The sequence below is a fragment of the Oncorhynchus tshawytscha genome, linkage group LG30, assembly GCF_018296145.1.
Source record: "Oncorhynchus tshawytscha isolate Ot180627B linkage group LG30, Otsh_v2.0, whole genome shotgun sequence".
Classification (NCBI taxonomy): domain Eukaryota; kingdom Metazoa; phylum Chordata; class Actinopteri; order Salmoniformes; family Salmonidae; genus Oncorhynchus; species Oncorhynchus tshawytscha.
In genome coordinates, this window is record NC_056458.1 from 40,153,861 (window position 1) to 40,166,969 (window position 13,109).

Sequence of the window (13,109 nt, forward strand, 5' to 3'; positions counted from 1 at the left end):
AACTGCAGCTTATAAACTGCAGGAAGACGGCCAAAAGTAATTGACATTCAAGCTTAACGTACCCTGTCATAGCAATCTTTTTCACCAATTTGCATAGTAAACCAAAGTCAAGTCCAAACATGACATGAATAGCAGTGTGCTGTGGCAGGACATACCTTGTGTTTCCTCTTGCCCTTACTGGAGATCCTCTCAGAGGGCAGCTTCTGGAAGTCCTTGCTGTCTCTGTCCACGGAGCAGTCCCTCTCTACTTTGGGCTCTACTAGGTCTTTGTAAGGCCGTCCAGGGACACGGGAGAGCAGGGTCAAGTCAATCTTCACCATGAGCCCCTGCTGCTGCCTGACGGGGAAGCGGTCGTCTGGGTCGCTGAGAGGAGAGAGCAGCTCCTTCTCTTCCATAGGCGAGAACACACACACTGGAGTCCTGATGCTCTCTGTGTACTTGGGGGTCTGCGACAACGAGGGAATGCTGTCGTTCTCCTCTGATTCTGAGGAGGAAGAGTCCGTGTCCACAAACTTCCTGGACTTCTTGATGGGCGCCTTGCTCTTGCGCTTGTCAACAGCCGGTCTGGGCGAGGACTTGGGCTCCTTCTTGATGTTGGGTTTGCGGGAGCCTTTAGTGGCGGCTTTGGGCCGATGGGGAGGGATCTCTGGAGCAGGTTCACTCTCCACCCTTAGCCCCCCTTTAGGCTCCTCCACCACAGGGGGCTTCTCAGACTTTTTGGGCTGTTTTTTACCCACCGTCCTGCGCTGGCCTGCGCCACCCTCGCTCTGAGCCGGGGATTTCTGCCGGCCACGGCCGCTCTCGGAACCCTTCTGTGCTGCTCTTAGGTCTCTGCTAGGTGTGGGCACCCCTGAGTCCTTAGACCCTCCCTGCCCGCTGTATCCCCGGCCTGAGCTCTGGTCCCGCCCCTCCTTTTTGTACTTGGTGGGTACATTATTGTCCACTGGGGAGGCCGGAGAGAACTGCTTAGCTTTCTTGAACCAGTTGTCCAACTGCCATTTATTGGCGGTGGCTGGTTCAGGCTGTGAGGAGAAGTGTGGAGATAAGACTGGGATCTACAAAAGCATATTCTGCACTCCTCAACAGGTCAGCTGCAAGAAGATAATTGTACTGAGCAGGAACAATTGTCATTGGTTATTATTATTAATAATGATAGGTCAAAGGGAAGAGAGTAGTTAAAGGTCTGAGCAGGCTTACCTCTGGTGATGCAGGGCGAGGTGGCTCATTGGCCTCGCTGTCCGTGGAACTGCTCTCGCTCTCACTGTCTGATCCAGAGCTGCTCTCTGAGCCACTGTGACTGCTCGAGTCGTCCCGCGAGTGCTCTGCTCCTTCGCTGTTATTACTGTTGTTACTGTGGGACAGAGACACGCAGTTAGTTAGTGGACAGCAAGCTGGGGCTGTTCTTGTGAAGGCATCATCAGTTAGTAGTTACACATTAAAATAGTTAGCTATTCTTCTAGCATTTCTTTTCAGTTCTGAGTAGGGAGAATCATATCAACAATGTGAGCTCCAATGGGTCTCCGTCTGAGAAGCCACTACCTTGCCGATGCGTTTCTGGAAGCGTTTTTGGCCGAGTCATGTTCCCCATCACTGTCCTCATCACTGCTGAGCTTCAGGTCATCCTCCAGCAGAACATTACTGGAACATTACAAGGCCGTGTATGTTACACATTAACACCAAGTATGGCTTCTTTATCACACAAACAACTATTGGGAGAACTAAGCAATAAGGCTCCTATTCTGTGTCCCTCAATGCTTGCGAGTCTATGTCAAAGCCATGAAAAGACAAAGTGCTTGGAGAGAGAAACTGTGTCACCCGTCTGGATCATTAAGCAGCTGGCAGCTAACCATAATGTTCAGGGAGAAGGGGAGGGACACTCACTTGGCCTGATCCCCGTCGCATGGCGCTGCCTTGGACTGGTGGCTGCTCAACGTTTTGGTTTGTCTCTCTGGAGGTGAGGAAGGGTGAGATGAGAACTCTTGAGCATTACGACAATGGTGAAATCAACCTGTATCCAGAGGTTCAAGATGCGAGAGACTTATCTTGTATGTAAAGTCCTGGGCAATACTTACTGTGTGCACCTGGAAAACTTGCATGCTGAGTGTCCTAAATGTGAGACATGGTCAAGAAATGTTTAGATTATACAGAGACATTATAAGTCAAATAAACTACACTGCTCAATTATATTACAAAACAGCTGTTTATTGATTGTGCTATAGTGTTAAACTATTTACCATTTATATATAGAGCATTCCAATATACACCCCCCGCCCCAAAAAAATAGATTTTACATATTGTACCAATGACTAGGGCAAAAATAGTGCCGGCTGAATTCAGATCTTTGCAAGAGATGGAAATTCTCATATTTGAATAATCCTCAACCTCTGTACGTCACTAAGGCCTGCTCTGCAGTCTGACCTTGGAAGGGAATGAAAACTTTGAAGGCTCCGTTTTACAGGGGGTGTGGATGGCTGTCAAAGGAGGGGGCCAGGACTGAGTCATTTCCTGGAGGTAAAAATAGAAAAGGTAAAAGTGAAGACCTTAATGACTGGGTGAAAAAAAACTTGCATTTCTTACAATACATGTTATCATCTGAAAAACATACTTACCTTTAAAATCTCATCAACACAATTAGCATCCCCAGTCATGGGACCCTACAAATAACAAAGATCATACCACTGTAAGAAAAGTTTTTAAAAATGGCTTGTAAAACAACAACTGTTAGTGTGTCATCTTTCATCTTGTAAATTATTACGTGGCATGCTAACATAATTACATTGTAATGAAACAAGTTTTATTCTGTAGAATGTTCTACTCAGTCTAGTTCTGTGTTTTTACCTCAACAGGCTGCGAGGGGATCTTGAGCTTGGAGAGCGAGGCCTTGCCGTTAGACTTCATCTCCCCCATGGTGCTGCTGTGGGACTGGCCGCTGTACATCTCTGACGAGGTCTTGGGCTCCACCGTCTCCTGGCCATCCATGGGACGCACATAGGCTGTGGGCTTCTGTAGCATGGAGCTGGGCTTGGACATAAGCGAAGGGGGGAAGGCCTGGCTGGAGTGCGGGCCGCTGGGGAAGGACGTGTGCACACGCGATGGGGAGTCCCAGTTGGCCTCGCGCTCCCGTGGGGACTTGGAGCGGTAGCGCTCTTTGCCGTGGTGCTCAGCGCCCAGTGAACGGGAGTGACTGGAGCTCAGGGAGCCCTTGGCTGGGCTGGACGTGTGGGACTTGGAGTGTTCTGAGCCATGCTTACTGGACTTCTTGTGTTCCCGCTCGTGTCTTTGGCTACTCCTGCTACCGCTGTGGCTGCCCTGGAGGCTGGATCTCTTGGAGGACTGGGAGGACGAGGTGCTGGCCGCTGGGCCTACTGGAGTCCATTTACTGTTCTGGCCACTGCCTCGCTGCTCCCCAAATAGAGACTGGCCCGACTTCTCCTCGGAGGATGAGCCTGAGGGTTTGCCACCGAGTTTTGGAATTGTGTCTCCGATAGGTTCCTTCATCTCGTCGTAGTTTCCAAGCATACTCTGGATACGACTGGACAGTTTATCTTCTTTGCTGGACTGCACAGACAAAAACAGAGAGAGAGAAAGGATCACCTTCAGGACAGCAGTTAAGGCCTTGAATTAATTTACGTAGTCAAATACAGTGCCTTTAGAAAGTATTCAGACCCTTTGACTTTTCCACATTTTGTTAGATTACAGCCTTGTTCTAAAATGTATTAATTTGTTGTTTCTCCTCATCAAGCTACACACACACAACACCCAATAATGACAAGGCAAAAACAGGTTTAGAATTTTTTTTGCTAATTTATATAAAAATATCACATTTACCTAAGTATTCAGACCCTTTACTGAGTACTTTGTTGAAGTACCTTTGGCAGCGATTATAGCCACGAGGCTTCTTGGGTATGACGCTATAAGCTTGGCACACCTGTATTTGGCAAGTGTCTTCCATTCTTCTCTGAAGATCCTCTCAAGCTCTGTCAAGTTGGATGGGGAGTGTTGCTACACAGCTATTTTCAGGTCTCTTCAGAGACGTTCGATCGGGTCAAGTTTGGGCTCTGGCTGGGCCGCTCAAGGACATTGAGGCCCGAAGCCTCTCCCGAGTTGCCTTGGCTGTGTGCTTAGGGTCATTGTTCTGTTGAAAGGTGAACCTTTGCCCCAGTCAGATATTGTGCGCTCTGGAGCAGGTTATCACCAAGGATCTTGCTTCGTTCATCTTTGCCTCCCTGCTGCTGAAAAACATCCCCACAACATGATGCTGCCACCACCATGCTCCACCGTAGGGATGGTGTCAGGTTTCCTCCAGATGTGACGCTTGGCATTCAGGCCAAATAGTTCAATGTTGGTTTCATCAGACCAGAGAATCTTGTTTCTCATGGTCTGCAAGTCTTTAGGTGCCTTTTGGCAAACTCCAAGTGGGCTGTCAGGTGCCTTTTTACTGAAGAATGGCTTTCGTCTGGCCACTACCATAAAGGCCTGATTGGTGGAGTGCAGGAGAGATGGTTGTCCTTCTGGAAGGTTCTCCAATCTCTGCAGAGGAACTCTAGAGCTCTGTCAGAGTGACCATCAGGTTCTTGGTCACCTCTCACTAAGGCCCTTCTCCCTAGACTGCTCAGCTCTAGGAAGTGTCTTGGTGGTTCCAAACTTCTTCCATTTAAGAATGGAGGCCACTGTGTTCTTGGGGACCTTCAATGCTGCAGACATTTTTTGGTACCCTTCCCCAGATCTGGGACTCCAATCAAGTTATATAAGGCTATATAAACACATTTGATTTGATGATCAATGGAAACAGGGTGCACCAGAGCTCAATTTTGAGTATCATTCAAAGGGTCTGAATAGTTATGCAAATAAAGAATCTATTTTTTATTTTTAATACATTTGCAAAAATGTCTAATGAACTGTTTTTGCTTTGTCATTAAGAGCGATGCGTGTAGATTGCTGAGGATTTATTTTTATTTAATACATTTTAGAATAAGGCTTTAACAAAATGTGGAAAAAGTCAAGGGGTCTGAATACTTCCCGAAGGCACTGCACATGAATGAAATATGCTACCCAAACGTATTTATTGTGGCAAAACAAATGACAAATTACCCTTTTTTTCTTTTGAGGCAAGAGATCCTTCAATGTTTCTTATAACATAAAAAAACTATTAGCCCTCTAAAAGCTTAATCAATATTGAAGAGAGCCCTATCAACTAATCAAACAAGGGATGATTGGCTTATTCAGCTGCCTCACGACCATTGAGGTCCATCTGCATAGAGAGATAAGGCCCTTCCATGGCTACACTAGAGGTTAATCAATCACTCCCACTACAGATGACAAGAGGTAAACCACAGAGTGTGGTGCATATCCAATTTCATATGGGGGCCCCAAACCAATTATTTCTGACACATACAAGCTGTGGGGTGAGAAACACAAGCCAATATCTGTAACAGGAAATGTAAGAACACGTGCTACACAGAGCTTGTCTGACATGGATGGAAAGACAGCACTTGTGAGGAAAGGAGAAAAGATCCCATTCACACTAGTGATTGGGGGTTGCCTTGCAATATGTTGTTTGTGTACAATGCTTAAGTGTGCCACCATGCAAGGCCTACACTTTGATAGAAGGGTTTTTGGTAGCAAACAAGAAAGCAAAAAAGGTCACATCTAACCTTATCTTTTACAATTCATGCACCAGTTTTAAAACGACATTTACAAAGTGCTCAGGAGAACACTTCAAAAATGATATCATCAGAGAGCAATATACTTCAAAGAGAAAAGCAACAGGCCTAAAGTCATTCTACAATGACATTTAAGATCACATTTTTCTTCTGACTAGGGAAAGGTGAGCTGCATCTGTTCTAGCAGTGTAAAAATGTCAAATGTAAAACTTCAATGGATCTTTAAAGTAAGAGCCATGGAATTTAGAGGAGGACAAAGTAAACTAATTTTACTTGACCATGAATACTACTGGTCACGACTCATGTCACTTAACTCTCTAGAAAATATCACAAAGCGGCATTCTACTGCCCAGATGAGAAGTTGGGAGCTTAAGTTAGCCAGTTGATGTTTCCCATTTCTACATTACATACCTCATTTTGTAACGGCATGTGTAAAAAGTGAACCCAGGGCTCTAAAAACTGCTGAACACAGCACGGCTGCCATGGTTGTCTATGGATGACGGTGGGAGAGCCACTTCCCTGGGTCCTATTCTTAAATCGGCAAATCAGCTGCTTACCTTTCACTATGTGGGGGCAAAAGACTTGGCTTTCCAGGTAGGACTCACCTTTCCATTTGCTACCTGTCAGGATGCATTCCAAGCCGTCCTTCATGGGTCCTCTAGCTAAGAGAGGAGCCACTAATCTCTGTTCAAATCTGGTTAGTGGCAAAGATTAGACTCAGCCAGAGGCTGAAATAATTGAGTTGGCGGGTTGAGATCTCTGGCCCACATCAGTGCTCATGGTGAACGTGCATCCCTAAACCAACGTTACTGTTGTTTAGTTCAGTGGTTCCCAACCAGGGGTACTAGGTCCCCTGGGGATACTTGAGAAGAATCATGACACCATAGGCTTACTGGTCAAAATGCACATGGGGGGGGGGGATTCTTCAGGGGTACAGTAACCAAAAAAGGTTGGGAACCAGTGGTTTAGTTGACTACAGAGGCCTGGTAAGCATCAACATCAATAAGTGTTTGGTCTACTACTGAACCGCGATATGATAGGGCACTGTGCCATACACGCATCCTACAGATACCAGTATGCAGGTCCCCTTTACATGTGGACTGTTTATTGCCCACAATGACCTAGCAATTTGATGGGACAAAAGGGGCTAGGGGGTTAAGCACTTACCTCAGGCTCTTTTGTGAGGAGGAGTAAGGAAGGAAAGACGAACTAAAAGGGCCTCAGCCAGCGAGGGCAGGACACCTCAGCCAGCGAGGGCAGGACACCTCAGCCAGCGAGGGCAGGACACCTCAGCCAGCGAGGGCAGGACACCTCAGCCAGCGAGGGCAGGACACCTCAGCCAGCGAGGGCAGGACACCTCAGCCAGCGAGGGCAGGACACCTCAGCCAGCGAGGGCAGGACACCTCAGCCAGCGAGGCCTGGGCCTTAAATTCCCCCTGAGCAGCAAGCAACAGCCCTGGGCCCACATTACCTGCAGCTGATGCAGTTCCCCAAAACAATGCACTTACCTCACTCTCTCCCTGCCACTGTTCAGATATAAAAACAAGTAGGGTCTTCTCTGTTTTAAAAAGAGTTATCAATCAATGAATCCTGCAAATCAATCATAGAATAAAGCGAATACTTAGACTATAGGAGAAACAAAAGTCTGAACTCCAATAGTTAACTAAATGACAGAAGCAAAACAAAATGAATAACAAAATAAACTTACAACTTTATAAGGTTCAGGAAAGAGAGGGGAGTGAGCTGGAAAGGCCTCTCCTCCCTGCTGGATTTCTTGATTTCGCCTTTCTCTTTCTTTCATACGGAGCACATTCCGGTCTTCACGGTTCATGTTGCTAACAACAGAGACACAGTCACTAAGCGTGGAGAAGAGAAAATGGCAGCTTCCAAATACTTCTGTCTACATGAAAAAACACCAAGTGACACTGCAGAGTACACAAAGAAATACTGACACAACAACTTAGGGGAAGGGCATGTTCCAAATGGCTTAAAAGGGGACTAGAACATCTAAACAAGTCTATAGAGTTATTACAATGATTCATGGTGATCAAAATGATACCATTTGTTATGGTATATGTTGGAACAACTGTGGGACAGAGATAACACAGTTAAGTCAATAGAATTAATGAAATTAGCATTTGAACAGCTAGGCTATCTGCGTACACTGCTTCTTAACTACCCACTTCAATTTTCTACAGTACATAACCCACCCTCCAATATATCAAGCCAATAAAATTATGCAACAAATCATAATTTCATGTTGTTCGTCATTTGTCTTCATCTATAGCAGTATAGTAGATAATATTTCTGATGGCATGTGAAAACAAGCTTTTGGCCATTATACGCAGCAGGTAGCCTCACGGTTAAGAGCATTGGGCCAGTTACCGAAAGGTCTCGTTCGAATCCCTGAGCTGACTAGGTGAAAAATCTGTTGATGTGCCCTTGAGCAAGGCACTTAAACCTAATCGCTTTGGATAAGAGCGTCTGCTAAATGAAAAAAAAAATAATGTACAATGTATGTGGCCAAAAGACATTCTGCCAACAGGACCATCAACATAATTTCTACTAACGGCTGGTAAATCATCACTGCAAGAATCCCAGGGAAAACGTGTATACATTCTAATCCTGAGTTCTATTATTGTGGTTTTAAAAAATTCCTTCCACGAGAGATAAGGTGTGGCAGGCATCACCTGAACAGTGGGATCTATTAGAGATCTCCATGAAGTTAACTTTAAGGTTTGTTTGTAGTTTCCCAAAAATATGCCCACACTTTGACATACGCAGGCCTACCCTGGCCTCTCTGTTGCAGTGAAGAGCAGAACAATGATTTAAGGAGTGATGACAGTAAGATTAACCTGTCCCCCACCTCCACTCAAAACGTGTGCTGTTTAACTGTTTCCTGGTTAGACTAGGCTACATAAGGCCTATGGCAATTCCCTGACTGCTCAATACACTATACGCTACAGGGTTGAGTCATCACTGAAAGCAGATGGTTTTATATCTTCCATTAACCATACATGTCAGGAACGGGAAGTGTCAAAAGTCATAACTGGTACAGTCATTAAACTGCTTCTTTACAATGGCCACCATTAAAACAAAATGTATACCATTCAGTATCATCAACACATTCGGCCACATCACGTGGCCTTTTAGCGTATGGTCCGAATAATGAGTAACAGGAGATAGGTAAATAAAAACCTACCAACGTTTTCCCAAAGACCTTCAGATAAGGAGCAGGTGTTGCCTAACTAAAAGGATTCAGAAAATGATGAGGGAATGCTGTCATTCGTATTTATAGATGCATACTACTCATTTACTCAGTGGGACAAAGCTGACTGATCAGATATACAAATATCCTGGCCCTCAGTAAAAGCTCCCCTCAATATTCATCCCATTAAATGACCTGCTGTATATTTTGAGGCAAGTGGGGGCTTAAAGAAAATTATCTGGAGAGCATTAACAACCCTACTTCGGGTTTCAATGGCACCTGTGCATTCCTGTCTGCCGGCTAAGTACCCCAAGGCTCAATCCTATGCCCCAAGCTCGTCTCAATTTACATCAACAACATAGCTGAGGCAGTAGGAAGCTCTCATCCGTTTATATGCAGATACAGTCTTATACTCAGCTGGCCCCTCCACGGATTTTGTGTTAAACGTGTCCCACAAGCTTTCGCTGGCCTTAACCTTGTTCTGGACACCTCCAAAACAAAGATCATGCGGTTTGGTAAGAAGAATGCCCCTCAGAGGTAGTAATCACAGGTGTGATTACTACCTCTGAGGGTTTAGAGCCTGAGGTAGTCACCTCATACAAGTACTTGGGAGTATGGCTAGATGGTACACTGTCCTTCTCTCAGCACATATCAAAGCTGCAGGCTAAGGTTAAATCTAGACTTTGTTTCCTCTATCGTGATCACTCCTCATTCACCCCAGCTGTCAAACTAACCCTGATTCAGATGACCATCCTACCCATGCTAGATTACAGATATGTCATTTATAGATCGGCAGGTCAGGGTGCTCTCGAGCGGCTAGATGTTCTTTACCATTTGGCCATCAGATTTGCCATCAATGCTCCTTATAGGACACATCACTGAACTCTATACTCCTCTGTAAACTGGTCATCTCTGTATACCAGTCGCAAGACCCAGTGGTTGTTTATAAAACCCTCTTAGGCCTCACTCCTCCAGATCTGAGATATCTACTGCAGCCCTCATCCTCCACATACAACACCCGTTCTGCCAGTCACATTCTGTTAAAGGTCCACAAAGCGCACACATCCCTGGGTCGCTCCTCTTCAGTTCACTGCAGCTAGCGACTGGAACGAGCTGCAACAAACACTCAAACTAGACAGTTTTATCTCAATCTCTTCATTCAAAGACTAAAATCATGGACACTCTTAATGACAGTCGTGGCTGCTTCACGTGATGTATTGTTGTCTCTAGCTTTTTGCTTTTTTCTGTTCCCAATAATGTTTGTACCATGTTTTGTGCTGCTGCCATGCTGTTGTTGTCTTAGGTCTCTACGTAGTGTTGTGGTGTCTCTCGTCGTGATGTGTGTTTAATCCCAGCCCCCATCCCTGCAGGACGCCTTTTGGTAGGCCGTCATTTTTTCTTAACTGACTTGCCTGGTTAAAGATTAAATAAAAAAATCAATTAAATACCGGTAATCAACAAGCCAATAAAATACATGACACTGGAATGAGGCCTTACACTTAACTTTGACTTGTGTTTAGCATGTCAGTTGTCAAGTTTCAAGATATTGGACTTTCAAAAAGCAGTGTTACTTGCCGCCTCATGATGAGGTGGCAAGTGACACTTCGCTTCTTGAAAGTCTAATATCTTGAAAACTTCACTGCTGACATGCCAAACACTTTGGGACCGTATCAACAGTGAAACAAAAACAGAAATATAGTTTGAGTGGATTTTTCCTTTAAATTGAAACTGGGCCAGTAGAGGCTGCTGAGGGGAGGACAGCTCATAGTAATGGCTCGAATGGAGTCAATGGAATGGTATGAAACACAGCAAAAACATGGTTTCCATGTGGTTGATACCAGTCCAGCCATTATTATGAGCCGTCCTCCCCTCAGCCGCCTCCACTAAACAACACACTGTAGCAATACGTGGACCAGCTTAATCTGATCTATACTGAACAAAAATACAAAACGCAACATGTAAAGTGTTGGTCCCATGTCTCATGGGCTGAAATAAAACATCCCAGAAATTTTCCATAAGCACAAAAAGCTTTTTTCTCTCAAATTACAGGCACACGTGTTTACATCCCTTTTAGTGAGCATTTCTCCTTTGCCAAGATATTCCATCCACCTGACAGGTGTAGCATATCAAGAAGCTGATTAAACAGCATGATCATTACACAGGTGCACCTTGTGCTGGGGACAATAAAAGGCTACTTTAAAATGTGCCGTTTTGTCACAACACCACAGATGTCTCAAGTTTTGAGGGAGTGTGCAATTGGGATGCTGACTGCAGGAATGTCCACCGGAGCGGTTGCCAGAGAATTTAATGTTAATTTCTCTACCATAAGCCGCCTCCAACGTGGTTTTAGATTATTTGGCAGTACATCCAACCGGCCTAACAACCGCAGACCACATGTATGGCATCGTGTGGGTGAGCAGTTTTCTGATGTCAACGTTATGAACAGAGTGCAGTGGGGTTATGGTATGGGCAAGCAAAAGCTAGAGACAACGAACACTATTTTATTTTATCGATGGCAATATGATTGCACAGAGATACCGTAGCAAGATCCTGAGGTCCATTGTCGTGCCCTTCATCTGCCGCCATCACCTCATGTTTCACCATGATAACGCATGGGACCATGTCACAATTCTGGTTCTGTACACAATTCCTGGAAGCTGAAAATGTTCCAGTTCTTCCATGGCCTGCATACTCAGACATTACACCCATTGAGCATGTTTGGGGTGTTCAAGCTCAACATTTACAACAGCGTGTTCCAGTTCCTGCCAATATCCAGCAACTTCGCACAGCCATTGAAGAAGAGTTGGACAACATTCCACAGGCCACAATCAAAAGCCTGATCAACTCTATGCGACAGAGATGAGTCTCCCTACATCAGGCAAATTGTGGTTACGCCAGATACTGACTGGTTTTATACATACCTTTTTTTAAGGTATCTGTGTTCCTAGTCATGTGAAGGTTAGGGCCTAATGAATTCATTTCAATTGACTGATTTCCTTATATGAACTGTAACACAGCAACATCTTTAAAATTGTTGCATGTTGCGCTTATATTTTTGTTCAGTATATATTACTAATACTGAAGACACTGCTACCAAACATGAAAGACTATACCTGTGTGTAATGTGTTACCTTGAAAAAGGTTCCTTTTACTCATATTTTAGTACTGATTTTAAAAAATTAAAAAGCTGTGCTACCAAAGAAGACCTACTGTACTGGTAATAAGGCTTCCTGAACTCACTTCTATATGACAAACCGATACACTAACAGGTGTCTGAAGACCATGAGTTTAGGGCCATGCTTCTTTGAGAAACTGACAATTCCACCCTTCATATCGCCAACTATCACAATTTGATAATGAAGTTTGGTGACAGTCTGACTAGCACAACAGCTAGATAAACTCTCTTTACAGGAAATGTAGACGGAAAACCAACAAGAGAAACCAACTAGTTGTGTTGCTTACCCTGACAGAGGCAACAGGGCGCAAACCACTGAAACATTAGAAAGGGGATTCAGTGAAACTCCAGGGAATTCAGAAGTGTTGTCATGCTCTGCCAGTCTGCTCTCTGGTAGTATTCCTTTAACGAGGAGACGTTCTCAAAACTGGGTTTCCTGATCTACAACGGACATTACAGTAATTCCTTGGAGTAGAGATAAATCTGACTCAGGGAGAGGGAGGTTACTGCTAGTTCACAGGAGATACCACCCTGCCGAACAGCGGGTGTGCCAAAGGCAGGGGACAATAGGTGAAGTTGAAAGGAGGCTCTGTGTGTGAGAGAGATGGGGGGTTGCCTGCATGAGTGCACAATGTGTCATACACTCTTGTAGGCGTTTGAGATATATAATTGGGATAAATTAGTTGTAATGCAGTAACGCAAAATAGTACTGACAAGAGGTTACGGGTCTTTGTAAGTGTTAATTAAGGAAATAATTTTAACAGAGAATAATTCTTACAAGATGGAATGACATGCCTAACACTGTGCTAGGACAAGATCATCAAGTGTGCCTTTACATCACAAGCCCAGCAGTAGACCAGAAGAAAAAAAACAGCCCTTCTAAACTAATTCATCTAATCTAAACAAAATCAATAGAGTAAAAAGACAATCAAAGGAAGATGAATAAACGGGAACAAAACATACGCCTGGGTCTAAAATAGTGGAACAATCACGTTAGTGAATGTCTTAGCCTACACTTTAGGAGGAAAAATATGGAAAGTGTCAACAACCTCTTCCTGGAAAA

The 13,109-nt window shown here is 44.6% G+C and overlaps 1 protein-coding gene across 4 annotated transcripts in view; it reads right to left on the reverse strand.

Annotated features, from left to right (window-relative positions):
* LOC112228314 (AF4/FMR2 family member 4) overlaps positions 1 to 13,109 on the reverse strand; it is a 30,431-nt gene that overhangs the window by 6,077 nt on the left and 11,245 nt on the right. The window contains exons 1-10 of one of the 4 annotated variants that reach the window (XM_024393519.2): positions 12,334 to 12,522; positions 7,372 to 7,498; positions 2,839 to 3,558; positions 2,610 to 2,654; positions 2,419 to 2,505; positions 2,073 to 2,106; positions 1,882 to 1,948; positions 1,540 to 1,638; positions 1,198 to 1,351; positions 156 to 1,022 (exon numbers count right to left, since the gene is read on the reverse strand). In XM_024393519.2, coding sequence (XP_024249287.1) covers positions 156 to 1,022; positions 1,198 to 1,351; positions 1,540 to 1,638; positions 1,882 to 1,948; positions 2,073 to 2,106; positions 2,419 to 2,505; positions 2,610 to 2,654; positions 2,839 to 3,558; positions 7,372 to 7,494 — 2,196 coding nt within the window. In that variant the 5' untranslated portion in view covers positions 7,495 to 7,498; positions 12,334 to 12,522. Of the gene's footprint in view, positions 1 to 155; positions 1,023 to 1,197; positions 1,352 to 1,539; positions 1,639 to 1,881; positions 1,949 to 2,072; positions 2,107 to 2,418; positions 2,506 to 2,609; positions 2,655 to 2,838; positions 3,559 to 7,371; positions 7,520 to 10,137; positions 10,182 to 12,333; positions 12,523 to 13,109 lie in introns of those variants that run through there. The other 3 variants (XM_024393521.2, XM_024393518.2, XM_042309093.1) reach the window with 3 other exon arrangements.